The sequence below is a fragment of the Mobula birostris genome, chromosome 1 (assembly GCF_030028105.1).
Source record: "Mobula birostris isolate sMobBir1 chromosome 1, sMobBir1.hap1, whole genome shotgun sequence".
In the NCBI taxonomy this organism is placed as follows: Eukaryota; Metazoa; Chordata; class Chondrichthyes; order Myliobatiformes; family Myliobatidae; genus Mobula; species Mobula birostris.
The window spans coordinates 220,617,219-220,633,189 of record NC_092370.1 but is presented as its reverse complement, the minus strand read 5'-3'; the positions used below and the strand labels follow the sequence as shown (position 1 = coordinate 220,633,189).

The following is a 15,971-nucleotide window of genomic DNA, read 5'->3' as shown; positions in this document are numbered from 1 at the left end:
CATATCATGAAAAATCTGGCCTGAAGAAATCGTGTTATTTCTGGGCCTGGTCATGCATTGTTGCCGCTGACTACCATAGTAGAGTGTTATCTAGTACAATTCCCATACTGTGATCATGCAGTGACACAATTCCAGTGAGTGTAGTGTATGGCATTAAGTTCATGGGGTTAAGTTCAGAATCTACCCTTTTGAATGGTCTTCATCTCTAGCCCATGGTGGAACCAATTTATAGCTGCCCCACTGTGTGCACCTTCAGGCAGAGGCAGGTTTTGTCTGAGCTACAATGTCATAACTCTCCTCTTTATTGATCGCAGTGCTTGAGGTTGGACTTAATTAATAGGCCGTGATCAACACATGTAAAATGCTGGAGGAATTCAGCAAGCCAGGCAGCATCTATGGAAATTAATAAACAGTTGACGTTTCGGGCCAAGACCCTTCATCAAGACACAAAAGGAAGTGGGAAGATGACAAAGTAGAAGGTGGGGAGAGGGGAAAGAGGATTAGTTAGAAGGCGATGGGTGAAGCCAAGTGGGTGGAAAAGTTAAAGAACTGGAGAAGGAATCTGATAGGAGAGGAGAGTGGACCATGGGAGAAAAAGAAAAACGAGGGGCACTAGGGGGAGGTGATAGGCAGGTGAGGAGAAAAGGTAAGAGGCCAGAGTGGGGAATAGAAGGAAGAGGAAGACGGAGGGAAAAAATGACCAGAAGGAGAAATCGATGTTCATGCCATCTTTGAAGGCAACCTAGATGGAATATGAATTGTTGCTCCTCCACTGTGAGAATGGTTTCATTGTGGCAGAAGAGGAGGCCACAGGCCAACATGTTGGAACGGGAATGGGATAGGAATTAAAATGATTGGCCATCAGTAAATTCTGCTTTTGGCAGATGGAGCAGAGCTGCCCAACAAAGGAGTCCCTCAATTTATGTGGCGTCTCACCAATATAGAGGAGGCCTGGAGCACTGGATACAATAGATGACCCCAGCAAATTTGCAGGTGGAGTGTTGCCTCACCTGGAATGATTGCTTGGGGCTCTGAATGGAGATGAGGAAGGAGATAAATGGGCAGGTGTAGCATGGCTCTCACAGGGATATGTGCTAGGAGGGGATTAGTGGGGAGTGGCGAATGGACAAGGGAATCCTGGAGGGGGTGATCCCTGTGGAGAGTGGCGGGGAAGTAATAATGTGTTTGGTGGCAGGATTCTGTTGAAGGTGGTGGACGGAGGCTCATGGGGTGATCAGTGAAGACAAGGGCACTCTATCTCTGTTAAGGTGGGGTGAGTGTGGATGTCAACTTTGCCAGGCAATGAGTCTTTGCTTCTTGATTATGTTTGCTTCATAAAAGGTGAAAGCATGGCCCAAGAATTGTTTGTTTACAGGAGACCAGAAACAGATACGAAGGGGGAGTGAATATTTTGGATTGTTGAGCAATTTTTCAAAGAGAAGGACATTCTACTCAACATTCTTGCTTAGGCAACAGACGGAGCACCACCCGTGACAGGATGCCACCGTGGAGTTACTTTCTTGGGGAGGGGGGGGAAGCTGTGTCTAACTTAGTTACAGTTTTTTTCTGTATAATCCATAGACAACATCCATTCACAAAAAAAAAACCAAAGTGATCAGCTGCACAAATCATTAAATTCCGTTATCACAGTGGTAAATAAAATCAAGTCCTATGGTCTCAATTCTTGACTATTTTGAGAGCTTTGTATGGAAAGCGATGAGCAGTTTGAATGCTTGCTGTTGTACACAGAGGTTAGATGGCTCTCAAAAGGGAACTGCCTGAGGCACTTTTTGAAACTGTGATGAAATTCTTTGAAGACTCAAATGCTTCATTCAGTAATCAACTCAAGAATATTAGTCATGACAGTGCATATTTGTCAGAATTATTTGCAAAGTTTAATGAAATCAATCTTCGATTGCATGGAAACGATGTGAATTATGTCAAAGTCAAATCGGTCATCTCCACATTTCTGTCCATGTTAACCCTATTTAAGTGCAACATTGGCCATTGCGAACTTTTCCAATTTCCAAATCTCTCTTTGGAAGAGAAAGAAAGAATACCAGATGTTGATCTTCAAGCATACTGTGCCCACCTGGGTGAGATGCATAGACATGTCAGAGAAATTTCAGGATTTTCTCTCAATCAAGATTCCAGATTATGTAATAAATCCATTCCTGAAGTGTGGAATTAACAGGAAGAACTGATTTTGCTACAAAAGATTTTGAACTGAAGTCAAGGTTTAAACAATTGTATCAAGACATTTTGTTGCAGAAAGAAATATCTAACTGCTGTCCTGCACTGTGGAAAAAGGTCAGGATCTTCTTTATTGCCTTTCCAGCATCTTAGTTAGTGGAACACAGTTTCAGTGCAGTCGCACAACTTCTTTCGAACCAACAAACCACTGCAAATTACTGAACGTGGGTATCTGAGACTCCTGAGTGACATCATTCTGATGCTGAGAAGCTGATATCAGTGAACCAAGCCCATTGTCTCATTGAAAGGTGAAAAAGCAATAAATTTCTGAATAGCTGGACTACTAATATATGTTCTACAATTGAAAATTGTTTTTTACTGTAATTAAAGAAATTGTGTTTGTAGCTGTAAATAGATCTGAATATTTTTTGCAAATATTTGCCTCTGCTTTGCATTTGCAGTTCCTATTTTCTTTCACTGTGCATTGTAATCACGGATGTGGTTTGGAAGCCGAGGGTGTGGTAACCCAATAAAAGTTTGGGAACCACTGGTGTAAGACATGAAAATCATGCAGGAGGTTCTTCTATGTAGGATCTTCAATTCATTACCTGTAAAGATGACAGAAGCAACTCAGTTGTCAGTGAAGTTGGATAAATATTTAAATATGGCATTGTTCTTCTGTTAGGGTGGAATAGCATGGCAGTGGGACTTGTTAGATTGTTATTACAGAGACCTGGCATGGCTTCAATCTGCCAAGAGCCTACTACTGTTGTTTTGCCCATAATACATGGGAGCAGATTTAGACCATTCAGACCATTGACTCTGCTTTGCCATTTGATTGTGGCAAATGTCATCCTTGCATGTATTGGCAGAAATCAAGGTAATTTCCCACATTGTCCACTGCCACGACCTTTGGGTTAAGAATCCAGTGGAAAGTTTACAGCCACGATATAGCATTAATGCAGGTCTTGAGCTAGCCTAAGGAATGTACCAGTTTAATGTAGAATGCTGTCATGAACCTATTTGTTGTTGGGGAAAGATAATTGAGGGCTAATAATTAGTATATTGGGATGTGGGTTGTACTAATTGTAACAGGGAAACCACAGACAAGGTCTAGAAGAGAGAGATGGAATGCACAGTGACGACATCAAGTTTCAGAACTTTCATTAATTATGTTATAACATGCAGCAATTGCTGTATTAGAAAATTGGCTTTGCCATTGGACCTGTGGATAATCATACTGCAATCAGGATGTAAGTGCAGTTACGAAGAAAGCACGGCAGGGCCTGTACTTTAGAAGTTAGCAAAGATTCGGCATGACAACCAAGGTTTTGACAAACTTCTGTAGATGTGTGGTGGAAAGTATACTGACAGGCTGCATTACAGCCTGGTATGGAAACACCACTGCCCTTGAACAGAAAATCCCACAAAAAGTAGTGGATATGGCCCCGTCCATCATGGGTAGGACCCTCCCCACTATTGAGCACGTCCTCTCAGATCATTGTCTCAGGAAAGCAGTACCCATCAACAGGGACCTGCTCCACTCAGACCATGCTCTCTTCTGGCTGCTGCCAATAGGAAGAAGGTACAGGAGCCTCAGGACTCGCAGCACCATCAGCTTCAGGAACAGCAATTACCCCTTAATCATCAGGCTCTTGAAGCAGAGGGGATCACCTCACTTGTCCAATCATTGAGATGTTCTCTCAACTGACAGTCTCACTTTCAAGGACTCTTCATCTCATGTTCTCATGAAGTAATAATAATTTTTTTTTGTTTTGTATTTACACAGTTTGTTGTGTTTTGCACGATGGTTGTCTGTCCTGTTGGGTATGGCCTTCCACTGATTCTATTACGGATGTTGGATTTACTGAGTATGCCCACAAGGAAAACGAATCTCAGGGTTATATATGGTGGCATATGCACTTTTTAGTCCAAAGTAAATTTATTATTAGTCTGTTACTTAATTGAGTTTCTGTAGCCACCATTCTCTTTTCAAAATGTAGTTTTACTAGGAATCTCATTAACTGGAAATGTAAAAGCTGTATCAAATTCATGCTCGGGTAGATCAGCTTTGACTTGTCTCCTGTTTTTTTTAAATACATTGCCAATTATTTCAAGCACCAATTCTGTTCGGCCTTTTATTTTGCTCCTACAACTACAATGATCTATGGTTTGTGGATTGAAAGGGGCATCGGTGCTGTGCAGGATGATATCAGGAATATGGTCAGGAGGGACACCAAGTGTCATATGGAATTCAGATTGGAGCAATGGGAGGCAGTGTGCTTGGAAAGAGGATACCAACCAAAGGACTGGAGAATAGGAAGGAAAGTTACTCACGTTATGTTGAAATCGTTTTGCCACACAAGAACTACGTAAACCACAATGTGGATCAAAGCTGAAGTACAGTGTACAGAGCATCACTCCATGGGAAGAAAGCAGTACGGAGATTTGTAAAGTGGTTGCCAGAGCTATGAAGGTTTAAGAGGGGAGGTTGGCAAGGCTGTGCTTGTTTCATTAGAACTGGTGCAATTTGAGGGTATAGATATCAAGTCAGTATCAGGGAGGATGGGTTTGAGTGGAAATCAAATGATTCTATAGAATTGACATTATTTATTTAAAACAATGTTCTTTAGTGGCAGTTAGTTGACCAGATGTTGTGTTGCAAGTTGAACTCTGTCCTTGGTTAGAAAAATGGCCTTTGGAGAACTGCTTGCAATACTTCAAATGGCATTGCTAAAGAACAAAGATGTTAATGCTGTGCTTTTAAATGCAGACCTTTGCTCTACTGGAGAGTGATCTTCATCTCCTTGAAGACCATAATGTACATTGGGTCTCTTGAGTTTTGTTGTTTACCAAGAAGCTCTGGAAATGAGTTTGCTTATCATTTTGAACCAGCTTGAAATCCATCAGCCGCCTTGTGTGATATTCTCACATTCTGATCAGCAGTGTGCTGATACTAGCTGCGGAGTCCCAGCAACAATGCTGACAATGTTTCCGTAATATGTCTGCATAGGCATTTTTTTGACAAGTGCTTACACAACGTTTGCAAATTTTATAAATATTACGGGTTATCATTTACCATGCAAGGCATATCATTCCATTTTAATCACATTATGTCAGCATGACTTAATTTTGTTTCACACACATTCCACGTGTGATAGGTCTGAGTAGTTTATATACAGGTTGCACCCCTCTTGTGCAGAGGATTCTGAATGTGGTCTTTCCCTCTTTCCCAAAAGACTTTGCAGTGACTGGAGTAAGTGTGTTATCTTGAACCCGCACCAGTTGGTATTTAGAAAGGCCTCTTTACCAGAACGTCTTGTACATTTGGTTATTTTGCAGGTGGGGATTTTTTGGGAAATTTTATTGTTTTGTTTGGAGATGGTGCATTTCACATTTGTGTCTGATTGGGGAAAAATGATACATACAAAACTTCTGATTTGACAACTATTTCAGAAGTTCAACATAAATTTTAAAACAAAGCTTGCTTCTATGTCAATTGCTTTCTTGTTCCTGAAATGATTACATTTTGAAAGTTGTTGTTAATATGTGAGCAAAATTAATTGGTACTTTTTGTTTTAAAAATCAGCAGTTAACTGAACAGCAGCAGAATGCAGTACCTGGCAATTGGATTATTAGTACTAAACCATTTCTTGGTTAAAGCCTATATCATCCCATTTGAAGAGCTGGAAAATGGAGGCCGCCATTGGGTTGTACTTGTTGCTGGCTCCAGTGGCTGGTATAACTACAGACATCAGGTATGAAATTATGTTAAATAAAGATAGTGACATGAAGTTAACCAGGAAGTCTGTAAACAAGTTATGTGATGGTTGAAGTTTTATCCTTTTCTACTGAATCTGATATTTAGACATGTTTTTCAATGGAGCTTATAGTTTTGGGATTGTATTCAATTAGCCTTTCCTGCTAAAAATGTGCATCAGACACAGCAGTAGGACTGCATCCAAGTATTTCTGAAATGATTGATACAATGCAGTGTAACCAATCAAACATGTCTCAGTACCAAGTAATTAAAATATTAATGTTTGCTTGCAAAAGCTGAAGAAGCACTTTGGAAAATTCTTGTCTTGGTTTTTGGCCCCTCTGAACACTCATTATGCTTGTATGCCTGTAATTCTTGCTACTCTTCATTGAAATGTATAAAGGAAAGTCTAATATTTTGTCAGGTATTTCCATATCATGATGTATAATTCATAGTCATAGTCATATTTTATTGATCCCGGGGGAAATTGGTTTTTGTTACAGTTGCACCATAAATAATAAATAGTAATAAAACCATAAATAGTTAAATAGTAATACGTAAGTTATGCCAGGAAATAAGTCCAGGACCAGCCTATTGGCTCAGGGTGTCTGACTCTCCAAAGGAGAAGTTGTGAAGTTTGATGGCCACAGGCAGGAATGACTTCCTATGACGCTCTGTGCTGCATCTCGGTGGAATGAGTCTCCGGCTGAATGTCTCTGGCTAATTGGTTATGATTCTACCACTTCTGAAACTTGCAGCTATGGTTGCTGGTGAGAATGAATATAGGCAGAGAGTTATCATTAGAGGAAATCAGGAGTGGTAGCTTAAACAAATGGTGTGATATTCTTTTTACAAACATGTTAGCTTAAATAGAAGGTTTTCTGTTACCTTAGCATTTTAAACATTACTTTTCTAGAGCAAATAAAAACAGGGAGATTCTTTTAATACTTGGATCTGGCAACGTCTGTGGAGAAAGAAACTAGAATGAATGCTTCAAGTCAATAGCATTTTGTTGAGATTGGTAGAACTTCAGAGAGCTAAGGGCAGGATCAAACAAAGCTGGATGACAGAGTAGAGATGGGGATGTTAACCTGGAGAGGATGCTGCCGGGGGATGTTAATCTGGAGGGGATGCAGAAGGCAGTCAATCTGTCTGTAGGAAGCATAGATAGAAAACGAGAAGGGAGAAGGCAGAACAAGTCCACTGGATACAGAACACAGCAGTTGCTGGAAATCCGACGTAAAACATAACGTTTGGAAAGCTCAGCAGGTCAAGCAGCCGCTGTGGAGAAAGAGAAAAATGACCAGAATAGACCAAGGATTGAAATGCAAAAAAAAAAGGATGCTGGAATTCTGAAACACAACAGAAAATGTTGAATTATCAGAAATTTGGGAAGCATCCATGGGAAGAAAAATGATCTAATATCCCAGGCTAACCTCCCCTTTCCCCAGCCTAGAGATGACAGTTCATTAACCAGATTCACCATTTGGTTCCCATCTCCACAGATGCTGCCTGTTCCAGCAGGCTTGTTCTTCATTGTCCTCCTTCACAAGCAAGCCTCTTCCATTAAAGTGACAGGCGATATGAAAACGGCAAACGTTACCAAAAAAAGGCTACTGACATTGCTTACTTACTCAGAATATTCCAAAGTAAAACTATTGTGTTTTGATGGATGGTGGCTGCTGAAAAGGCCACTTTGATCTTTATCCCTTCCCTGGTAGCCAACAGTAGTATTTTGCAGATTAATCTTTAATGCCTGGAGAAGATTGATAACTGTATGCCATACACTCTGAGATAAGGCCAGTGCCCTGTTTTTCACTGGGCAGCCAAGCGGAAGGGGAGTGTGTGTCGTATTAGCAGTCTAATCTTGTGCTCATGTTTGTAACCTGCAAGTTATGCTGTTCTATTTTGTAATTGAGGATGAAGATTGTAAAGGATTAACCCTCGGTTACTTGTGTTGGGAGACTACTTCACCCTGCTGTTAGCTTGAGGTTGTACCTTAATTTCTTTGGTTTTCTATCTCACAGAAAAATAACTCAACTCATCATGTCATTGCCACTCTTGGAGCATACACATTTAGTACCCATATTATTGGGTATAATAGCATATTAAATATTAGAATATACTAATATAGGAATGCATACATAATATATTTGTATATTCTTCTACCTATAATGGTTGTGCTATTTATATTTTTATGCATCTTAAAATTGAAGTTTTATGTCTAATGGGGCTGATTTTTGCACCATTACCAGGCAGATATATGCCACGCATACCAGATTGTCCACACACATGGTATTCCAGATGAGCGAATTATTGTCATGATGTATGATGACCTGGCCCAGAGTGATGAGTAAGTGTATTTAAAAGAACAGTTGCAGAAATTTCATATGTGGATGTACAGCGATTGATAGCCTGTGTCTATTTTGCCTGTTTGACAGGAACCCTACACCAGGTATTATTATTAATAAACCCCATGGCACAGATGTATACAAAGGTGTGGTCAAGGATTACATTCAAGAGGTAACCATTTTGAACTATGCTTGAAGTTCTCCTTTATATCTGTTGGATACCCATTCAATCTTTTCATAGTCTAAGGTTACATATTTACTGTCTCTTGATTATTATTGTGATCATATCAAAATGTTGGCATGTCTTTGCATATGAACAGTAAACACACACAAGGAATTTTCAATATCTTTCAAGGTTTAAAGCTTTCCACATAGGAATAAACTTTGTAAGTGTTGTAAGTTCAAATAAAGTGTTTGCAATTGAACTTGAGAACTTAGTTGCTCTGCTTTGAATGATAGGAATTGCAAAATTATCTGTGAATGCAGTAAATTTTCAAATGGTCATATTGTATATTGTACTTGACTCTCAACAAAGAGTAAGTTGAGCAACCTTCCTGGGTACCAAATTGCTCATCATAGGAATGGCATTGCCCCAGTGGCTGTGATCCTTCTGAGAACGGGAGTCCATCAATCTATGTCTATCCATCAATCTTAAGCCCACCTTTTTCATAAACACTTTGCGTGATATTCATCCCCTTGGATGTAATATTCTTCCTGCCCATCTGAGTCAGTCTTGAACTCGGTGATACAATTTCTCACTTATGTTTGAAAATGGAACATTGTGCTTTTGGATGTGGCATTAAACCTGTCTTTTCATTCAATTGGACTTAAAAGGATGGCTGGAGAGTGTCCTGGTCAAAACCTGTCTCCTAATCAATACCTCTGTAGGGAATTTAATTTCTCTTTGTGAGTCCCTTGGATACATTCTCAGCTTGCTTCTTTAAACTGTGAACATCTTCACAGGTTATGAATGATTTGGGATCATTGTAAGGGCAATGAAAATTGCCAGCATTAAGCAGGCATTGTAAATTCTTCCACTCAGTTCTATCTTTTCTATCTATTACTGCCATACAGAATGTGACCCCAGAAGTATTTTTGGCTGTCCTCCGAGGAGATGAAGAAGCTGTAAGAGGAAAAGGTTCTGGCAAGGTTTTGAAGAGGTAATACTTTGGCAGGGTTTAATTTTGTCTCGATGATCTACAAATGTAGGTCTTTAACCAGTCCTATACAGTCTCCATTCCTATTTGTGATCTTTCTATCAGTAATTCACTAAAAATAGATTTGGCTCTTCTGTGTATAATGATAATGGCCTTGTCTCTTTCACATTATTTGTACTACTTTATGATACTGAATGAGACCATTCCGTCCATCAGATCTCTGCCAGCTCGGTAATTCAATCTTTTTCCCTTATCCTGTGCCCTTCTTTTCCAATAACCTCATCTTTCTCGCACGCCGATCAGTGCCTGCCAACCACCTACACTAGTGTTAATTGGCAGTATCTGAATAACAGTCCAGTATATCTTTGGGATGTGGGAAGAAAGCAAAGTGCCCAGGAAATAACCACGTGGTCAAAGGGAGAATATGCAAGCTCCACAGTAAGATCAAACCCTGGTCACTGGATCTGTGAGGTAGCAGCTAAGCTTGCTGCTTCTTCATGCACCCTTGATGTACCAGGTGATATTTCTGGAATTGTTCATATTATATTTCATTCACCTAGTATAAATGCGGGACTGGACGGGACATAAACCAGGCTACTGTGGGAGGCGAGGGAGGAGATTGCTGAGCCTCTGGCGATGATCTTTGCATCATCAATGAGGACGGGAGAGGTTCCGGAGGATTGGAGGGCTGTGGATGTGGTTCCCTTATTCAAGAAAGGGAGTAGGGATAGCCCAGGAAATTATAGACCCAGTGAGTCTTACTTCCGTAGTTGGTAAGTTGATGGAGAAGATCCTGAGAGGCATAATATGATCAGGAATAGTCAGCATGGCTTTGTCAAAGGCAGGTCGTGCCTTACGAGCCTGATTGAATTTTTTGAGGATGTGACTAGACACATTGAAGATAGAGCCGTAGATGTAGTGTATATGGATTTTAGCAAGGCATTTGATAAGGTACCCCATGCAAGGCTTGTAAGGAGGCATGGGATCCAAGGGGACATTGCTTTGTGGATTCAGAACTGGCTTGCCCACAGAAGGCAAAGAGTGGTTGTAGACAGGTCATATTCTGCATGGACCAGTGGTGTGCCTCAGAGACCTCTTGTCTTTGTGATTTTTATAAATGACCTGAATGAGGAAGTGGAGAGATGGGTTAGTAAATTTGCTGATGACACAAAGGTTGGGGGTGTTGTGGATAGTGTGGAGGGCTGTTAGAGGTTACAGCGGGACATTGATAGGATGCAAAACTGGGCTGAGAAGTGGCAGGTGGAGTTCAACCCAGATAAGTGTGAGGTGATTCATTTTGGTAGGTCAAATATGATGGCAGAATATAGTATTAATGGTAAGACTCTTGGCAGTGTGGAGGATCAGAGGGATCTTGGGATCTGAGTCCATAGGACATTCAAAGCTGCTACACAGGTTGACTCTGTGGTTAGGAAGGCATACGGTGTATTGGCTTTCATCAATTGTGGGATCGAGTTTAAGAGCCGAGAGCTAGTGTTGCAGCTATGTAGGACCCTGGTCAGACCCCACTTGGGCTACTGTGCTCAATTCTGGTCGCCTCACTACAAGAAGGATGTGTAAGGCATAGAAAGGGTGTAGAGGAGATTTACAAGGATGTTGCCTGGATTGGGGAGCATGCCTTATGAGAATAGGTTGAGTGAACTCGGCCTTTTTTCCTTGGAGCGACGGAGGATGAGAGGTGACCTGATAGAGGTGTACAATATAATGAGAGACATTGATCATGTGGATAGTCAGAGGCTTTTTCCCAGGGCTGAGATGGCTAGCACAAGAGGGCACAGTTTTAAGGTGCTTGGAAGTAGGTACAGAGGAGATGTCAGGGGTGAGTTTTTTACGCAGAGAGTGGTGAGTGCGTGGAATGGGCTGCCGGCGGCGGTGGTGGAGGCAGAAACGATAGAGTCTTTTAAGAGAGTCCTGGATGGATACGTGGAGCTTTGAAAAATAGAGGGTTATGGTTGTTCCTAGGTAGTTCTAAGGTAAGGGCATGTTCAGCACAGCTTTGTGGGCCGAAGGGCCTGTATTATGCTGTAGGTTTTCTATGTTTCTAAATGCAATGTTCCCCTACAGTGGAGCATTATTTAAATATTGGCCCTGTAAATTCCTGCTTTCTGTATTTTACTGAATTATTAATTTGAGCACATCACTTACGCATTAATCAATGCACTGGCAAACTAAACCATGGGCAGAGAGCTATAAATACTTGGACTATAAATTGAACTTCACCTGGTGAGTAATCGATTACTATTTTGGAGAGGTAGAATTCCAGTTTGCATAGGGACGTTGTTGTTCACTCCAAAATATCCAGCCTATAATTTTATTTTTGGGAAGAGCAAAAATAAATGTTTAGTAGTGGGTAGCTGGTTCAGAATCTGGTATATTGTTACTGACGTTAGTCATGAAATTAGTCATGGGCCCTTGGAGACTCTATCTTCCTCTCACCCCACCATCTATGAACACCCCAAACTTCCCTTCTCTTCAGACACTACCAACCCCTCCCCCCCCCCCACCCCCAATCCCAGTTCTCATCTCTACCAGGTCTTCACTATTCCATCTGACCTTCCCCCTCTGAGGCACAACATGCTGTCCTCAGTAAGGGCCTCACCTTTGTCGGTGTGTTCTACACTGCCATGATGCTGAGCTCTTCTTTCTCCACCTCCGTCTCCATGCCTACTTCTTTGGAAAGGACTCTCCACCTCATGCCGATGACCCCTTCTCCCATCTCCAACCCCCTTCCTCTTCCTGGACACCCCACTCTGGTCTTCTGCCTTCTCTGGACATTTGCATTGCCAACTGCTGACGAGGCATCAACCATCTCGACTTCAACACTTCTCTCTCCTTTTCCAGCCTCACTCCTTCTGAACGCACTGTTCTCCACTCCCTCTGCACTAATCCGCCTCACCATCAAACCCACGGATGGGGTGGGGGGGTGCTGTAGTAGTCTGACGTACTGACCTCTGCTTTCCTAAGGCGCAGTGCCAACTGCCAGACACCACCTCTTACCTACCCCTCGAAAATGATTCCTAAGAAGCACCAGGCCATTGTCTCCCACATCATCACCAACCTCCCATCCACTGCCACTAACCTCATAGTTCACGCACCCCACACCTCACGTTTCTACCTCCTACCCAAGATCCTCAAACTCGCTTGTCTAGGTAGACCCATTGTTTCAGCTTGCTCCTGCCCCACTGAACTCATACCTGCATACCTCGACGCTGATTTAGCCTCCCCAGGTCAGTCCCTCCTCCCTACATCCGTGACATCTCACACACTCTGGATCTTTTCAATGACTTCAGGTTCCCAGCCCCCATCATCTTATTTTCACTATGGATATCCAATCCCTATACACCTTCATCCCCCACCAATAAGGCCTCAAAGTCTCTTTTTTTCTTTCTGCACACCAGATCCAACCAGTTCACCTCCACCACCAGTCTCCTCTGTCTTGTCCTCACTCTTGATATTTTCTCCTTTGGCTCCTCCGACTTCCTTCAAACAAAAGGTGTACCCATGGGGCACGTGCATGGGTCCCAGCTATGCCTGCCTGTTAGTCGGCTACGTGGAACAGTCAGTGTTCCAAGCCTACACTGGTGTCCGTCCCCTACTTCTACGCTACATCGGCTACATTGGTGCTGCTCCTGCACCCATGCTGAACTCATTGACTTCACCAACTTTGCCTCCAACTTCCTCCCTGCCCTCAAATTTACCTGGTCCATTTCTGACACCTGCCTCCTCTTTCTCGATCTCACTGTTGTGATCTCTGGAGATAGCTTATCTACTGATGTCTGTTATCAATCCACGGACTCTCTCAGCTACCTGGACTATACCTCCACCCAACCTATTACTTGTTGTTTTTTTAAAAAAAAAAAAAAAAAAAAAGCAATCCCCTTCTCAATTCCTCTGTTTCTGCCACTTCTGCTGTCAGGGTGAGGCTTTCCATTCTAGGACAAAGAAATGTCCTCCTTTTTCAAAGAAAGGGGCTTCCCTTCCTCCACTATCAATGCTGTCCTCTTCCATTTCATGCATGCCTGCCCTTAACCCATCCTCCGACCACCCTACCAGGGATAGGGTTCCTCTTGTCCTCACCTACCATCCACCAGCCTCGGCATCCAGCAGGTAGTTCTCCAGAACTTCAGCCATCACCAATAGGATCCCAACGCCAAGCACGTATTTCTCTCCCTCTTCTTCTCCTCCCCCACCCCACCAAAGATGTATTTCACTGTGCTTTGATGTACTTGTGACAAATAAAGCTAATCTTTACCTCCTCTTTGATGGTAGTAATGAGAAGAGGGCGTGTCCTAGATGGTGAGGGTCCTTAATGATGGATGCTGCCGCCTTGAGTCACTGCCTTTGGAAGATGTCCTTGATTGTGGGGATGCTTGTGCCCTTGAGGGAGCTGATTGAGACGACAACCCTCTGAATACTCTAGAATCCTTTGCATTGGCGCCTTTGTACCAGCCGGAAAAGCAATCAGTCAGAATGCTCTCCACAGTGCATCTGCAGAAATTTATTAAGAGTCGTTGGTGAGATGCCAATCTCCTCAAACTCCTAATGAAGTATAGCTGCTGGTGTGCCTTTGTCGTGATTGTATCAATGAGATTGGCCTAGGATAGGATAGATCCTCTGAGGCATTGATGTCTAGAAATTTGAAGCTGTTCACCTTTTCCTTTGCTGACCCTTCAATGAGGATTAGTGTGTGTCCTCCCAACTTTCCCTTCCTGAAGTCTGTAATCAATTCCTTGGCCTTACTGCTGTTAAGTGCAGGGTGGTTATTGGGTCACCATTCAATCAGCTGACCCAACTCACTCCACTGTGTCTCCTCTTTGGCATCTAAGATTCTGCCAGCAACAGTGGTATTATTGGTGAATTTATACAGTAGATAACTACCTTCCGTCAGCTTACTTTGAGTAGCACAGAATTGCTACAACTATTTGTAATTGTGCACTGTTCTTTACATTGAGAACTGAAAACATCTAGGTAAAATCCTGAACAAATTCATTCATAGTTTAAATTGTTCACAGTTGGTTTTTATGTTGCCTTCTTGTTCCCAAGCTGTTTATTGTGTTGTATTTGCACAGTCGTGGAACTAACAGGTGAAGTTTTGACACTATGCCTTTTCATAGAAGCCTATTTTGAAATTTGAACTCTTTGTAATTCAAAATCATCTCGAATAATTTTACAATCTTAATTTTTATCCAATAATATCAAGGATATTTGTTGAAATTTCACCCATTTAAAACTGCTTTTTATTTAGTGACTTGTCCTTGCTTTATGAGCTGTGCCTGGTGATCATCTCTGATGACTGACTTGAGGTTCTGTTTGTTTTCGTAGTGGCCCTAAAGATCACGTATTTGTTTATTTTGCTGATCATGGAGCAGATGGAATATTGGCATTTCCCAATGATGATGTGAGTAACTTTGCCTAAACTTTATTAATTCCCTTGATTCATAAATTAAAGGTGTTCATCATATTCATTGTCTAAATCAGGGTTTCCCAAGCTTTTTGATACCATTAACTGAGAGGTCTGTGGGCTGCAGGGTGGGAACCCCTGACCTAAACTGTTCAAAATGCTGTTTACTCAGTTGCATTCAACTCAATCTACCAAAATGTAAAAGATCACAATTTCTTCAGGCCTATGGCATTCCAACTTTCATCGCCTTAACAATAATGCTGGCTCTATATTGGTGTGATTGGAAACTTGATATCTATCAGAATGATGGAACGAAAGTCAAGCAGGACTTTTAGAAGTGATTTGGTTAGACTCGTAAGGGATTCAGTTACTTGAAAACTGTGAGGGGAAAGGGCCTGAATAGATTGGTTTTACAATGAGTGCAGTGGACTTGATATATGTTAAATGTTTTGTTCCCTTAATGACTTTCCCAGAGGACTTTGTCCAAAAACACGCAGTAGCAATGTTTACATATAGGTCCTAAATTCAGTCACATTTAACTTTGGAAAAGAACTTTCAGGAATCCAGATCCTATATTGTAAACACAGCGTGCTCTAGTGCGTATTTCTATCACGTTATCTTGCATTTTGCGTCTTCCTGTTTCAATTGTGGTTTTTTACTTTAATGGATTTTTCCACACATCCCAGTTTCCTAAATTTGTTCTAGATTTTAATCAGTTTTGTTGCCTTCAAATGCAAAACAAAATTGCTTTTCTATTTAAAAAGTAAAAAATCCCCAATTCTTCCTGTGATTTCACCTGCATACATCTGTGACGGTATTATTTGATGGAGGTTTGAAGTGATCAATTGGACTTAGAAACATGGGCTGGCTGGTGGTGCATTGACATCAGTGCCGGACTCCGGAACGAAGGTTCCTGGGTTCGAATCCAGTCGGGGCCGCTCCCGAGTATGCTTTCCATCCGTGCCGGGTTGAGTGTCAAGATCGCAACTCGACCTCGTGAAATAAAAGGGAAAAATACTGCGAACTGTCTGTGTGAGGAGTGCCGCGCCACACAGTCTCTCTCTCATTCCGTGCCTTGTAAAGGCATGAAA

General features: G+C 41.9%; 1 protein-coding gene across 4 annotated transcripts in view; it reads left to right on the top strand.

Moving 5' to 3' along the window:
- Nucleotides 1-15,971, top strand: part of lgmn (legumain) — a 62,018-nt gene that overhangs the window by 19,005 nt on the left and 27,042 nt on the right. The window contains exons 1-6 of one of the 4 annotated variants that reach the window (XM_072271683.1): nt 5,375-5,449; nt 5,783-5,951; nt 8,209-8,306; nt 8,395-8,476; nt 9,379-9,464; nt 14,802-14,877. In XM_072271683.1, coding sequence (XP_072127784.1) covers nt 5,805-5,951; nt 8,209-8,306; nt 8,395-8,476; nt 9,379-9,464; nt 14,802-14,877 — 489 coding nt within the window. In that variant the 5' untranslated portion in view covers nt 5,375-5,449; nt 5,783-5,804. Of the gene's footprint in view, nt 1-5,374; nt 5,450-5,516; nt 5,536-5,782; nt 5,952-8,208; nt 8,307-8,394; nt 8,477-9,378; nt 9,465-14,801; nt 14,878-15,971 lie in introns of those variants that run through there. The other 3 variants (XM_072271694.1, XM_072271664.1, XM_072271674.1) reach the window with 3 other exon arrangements.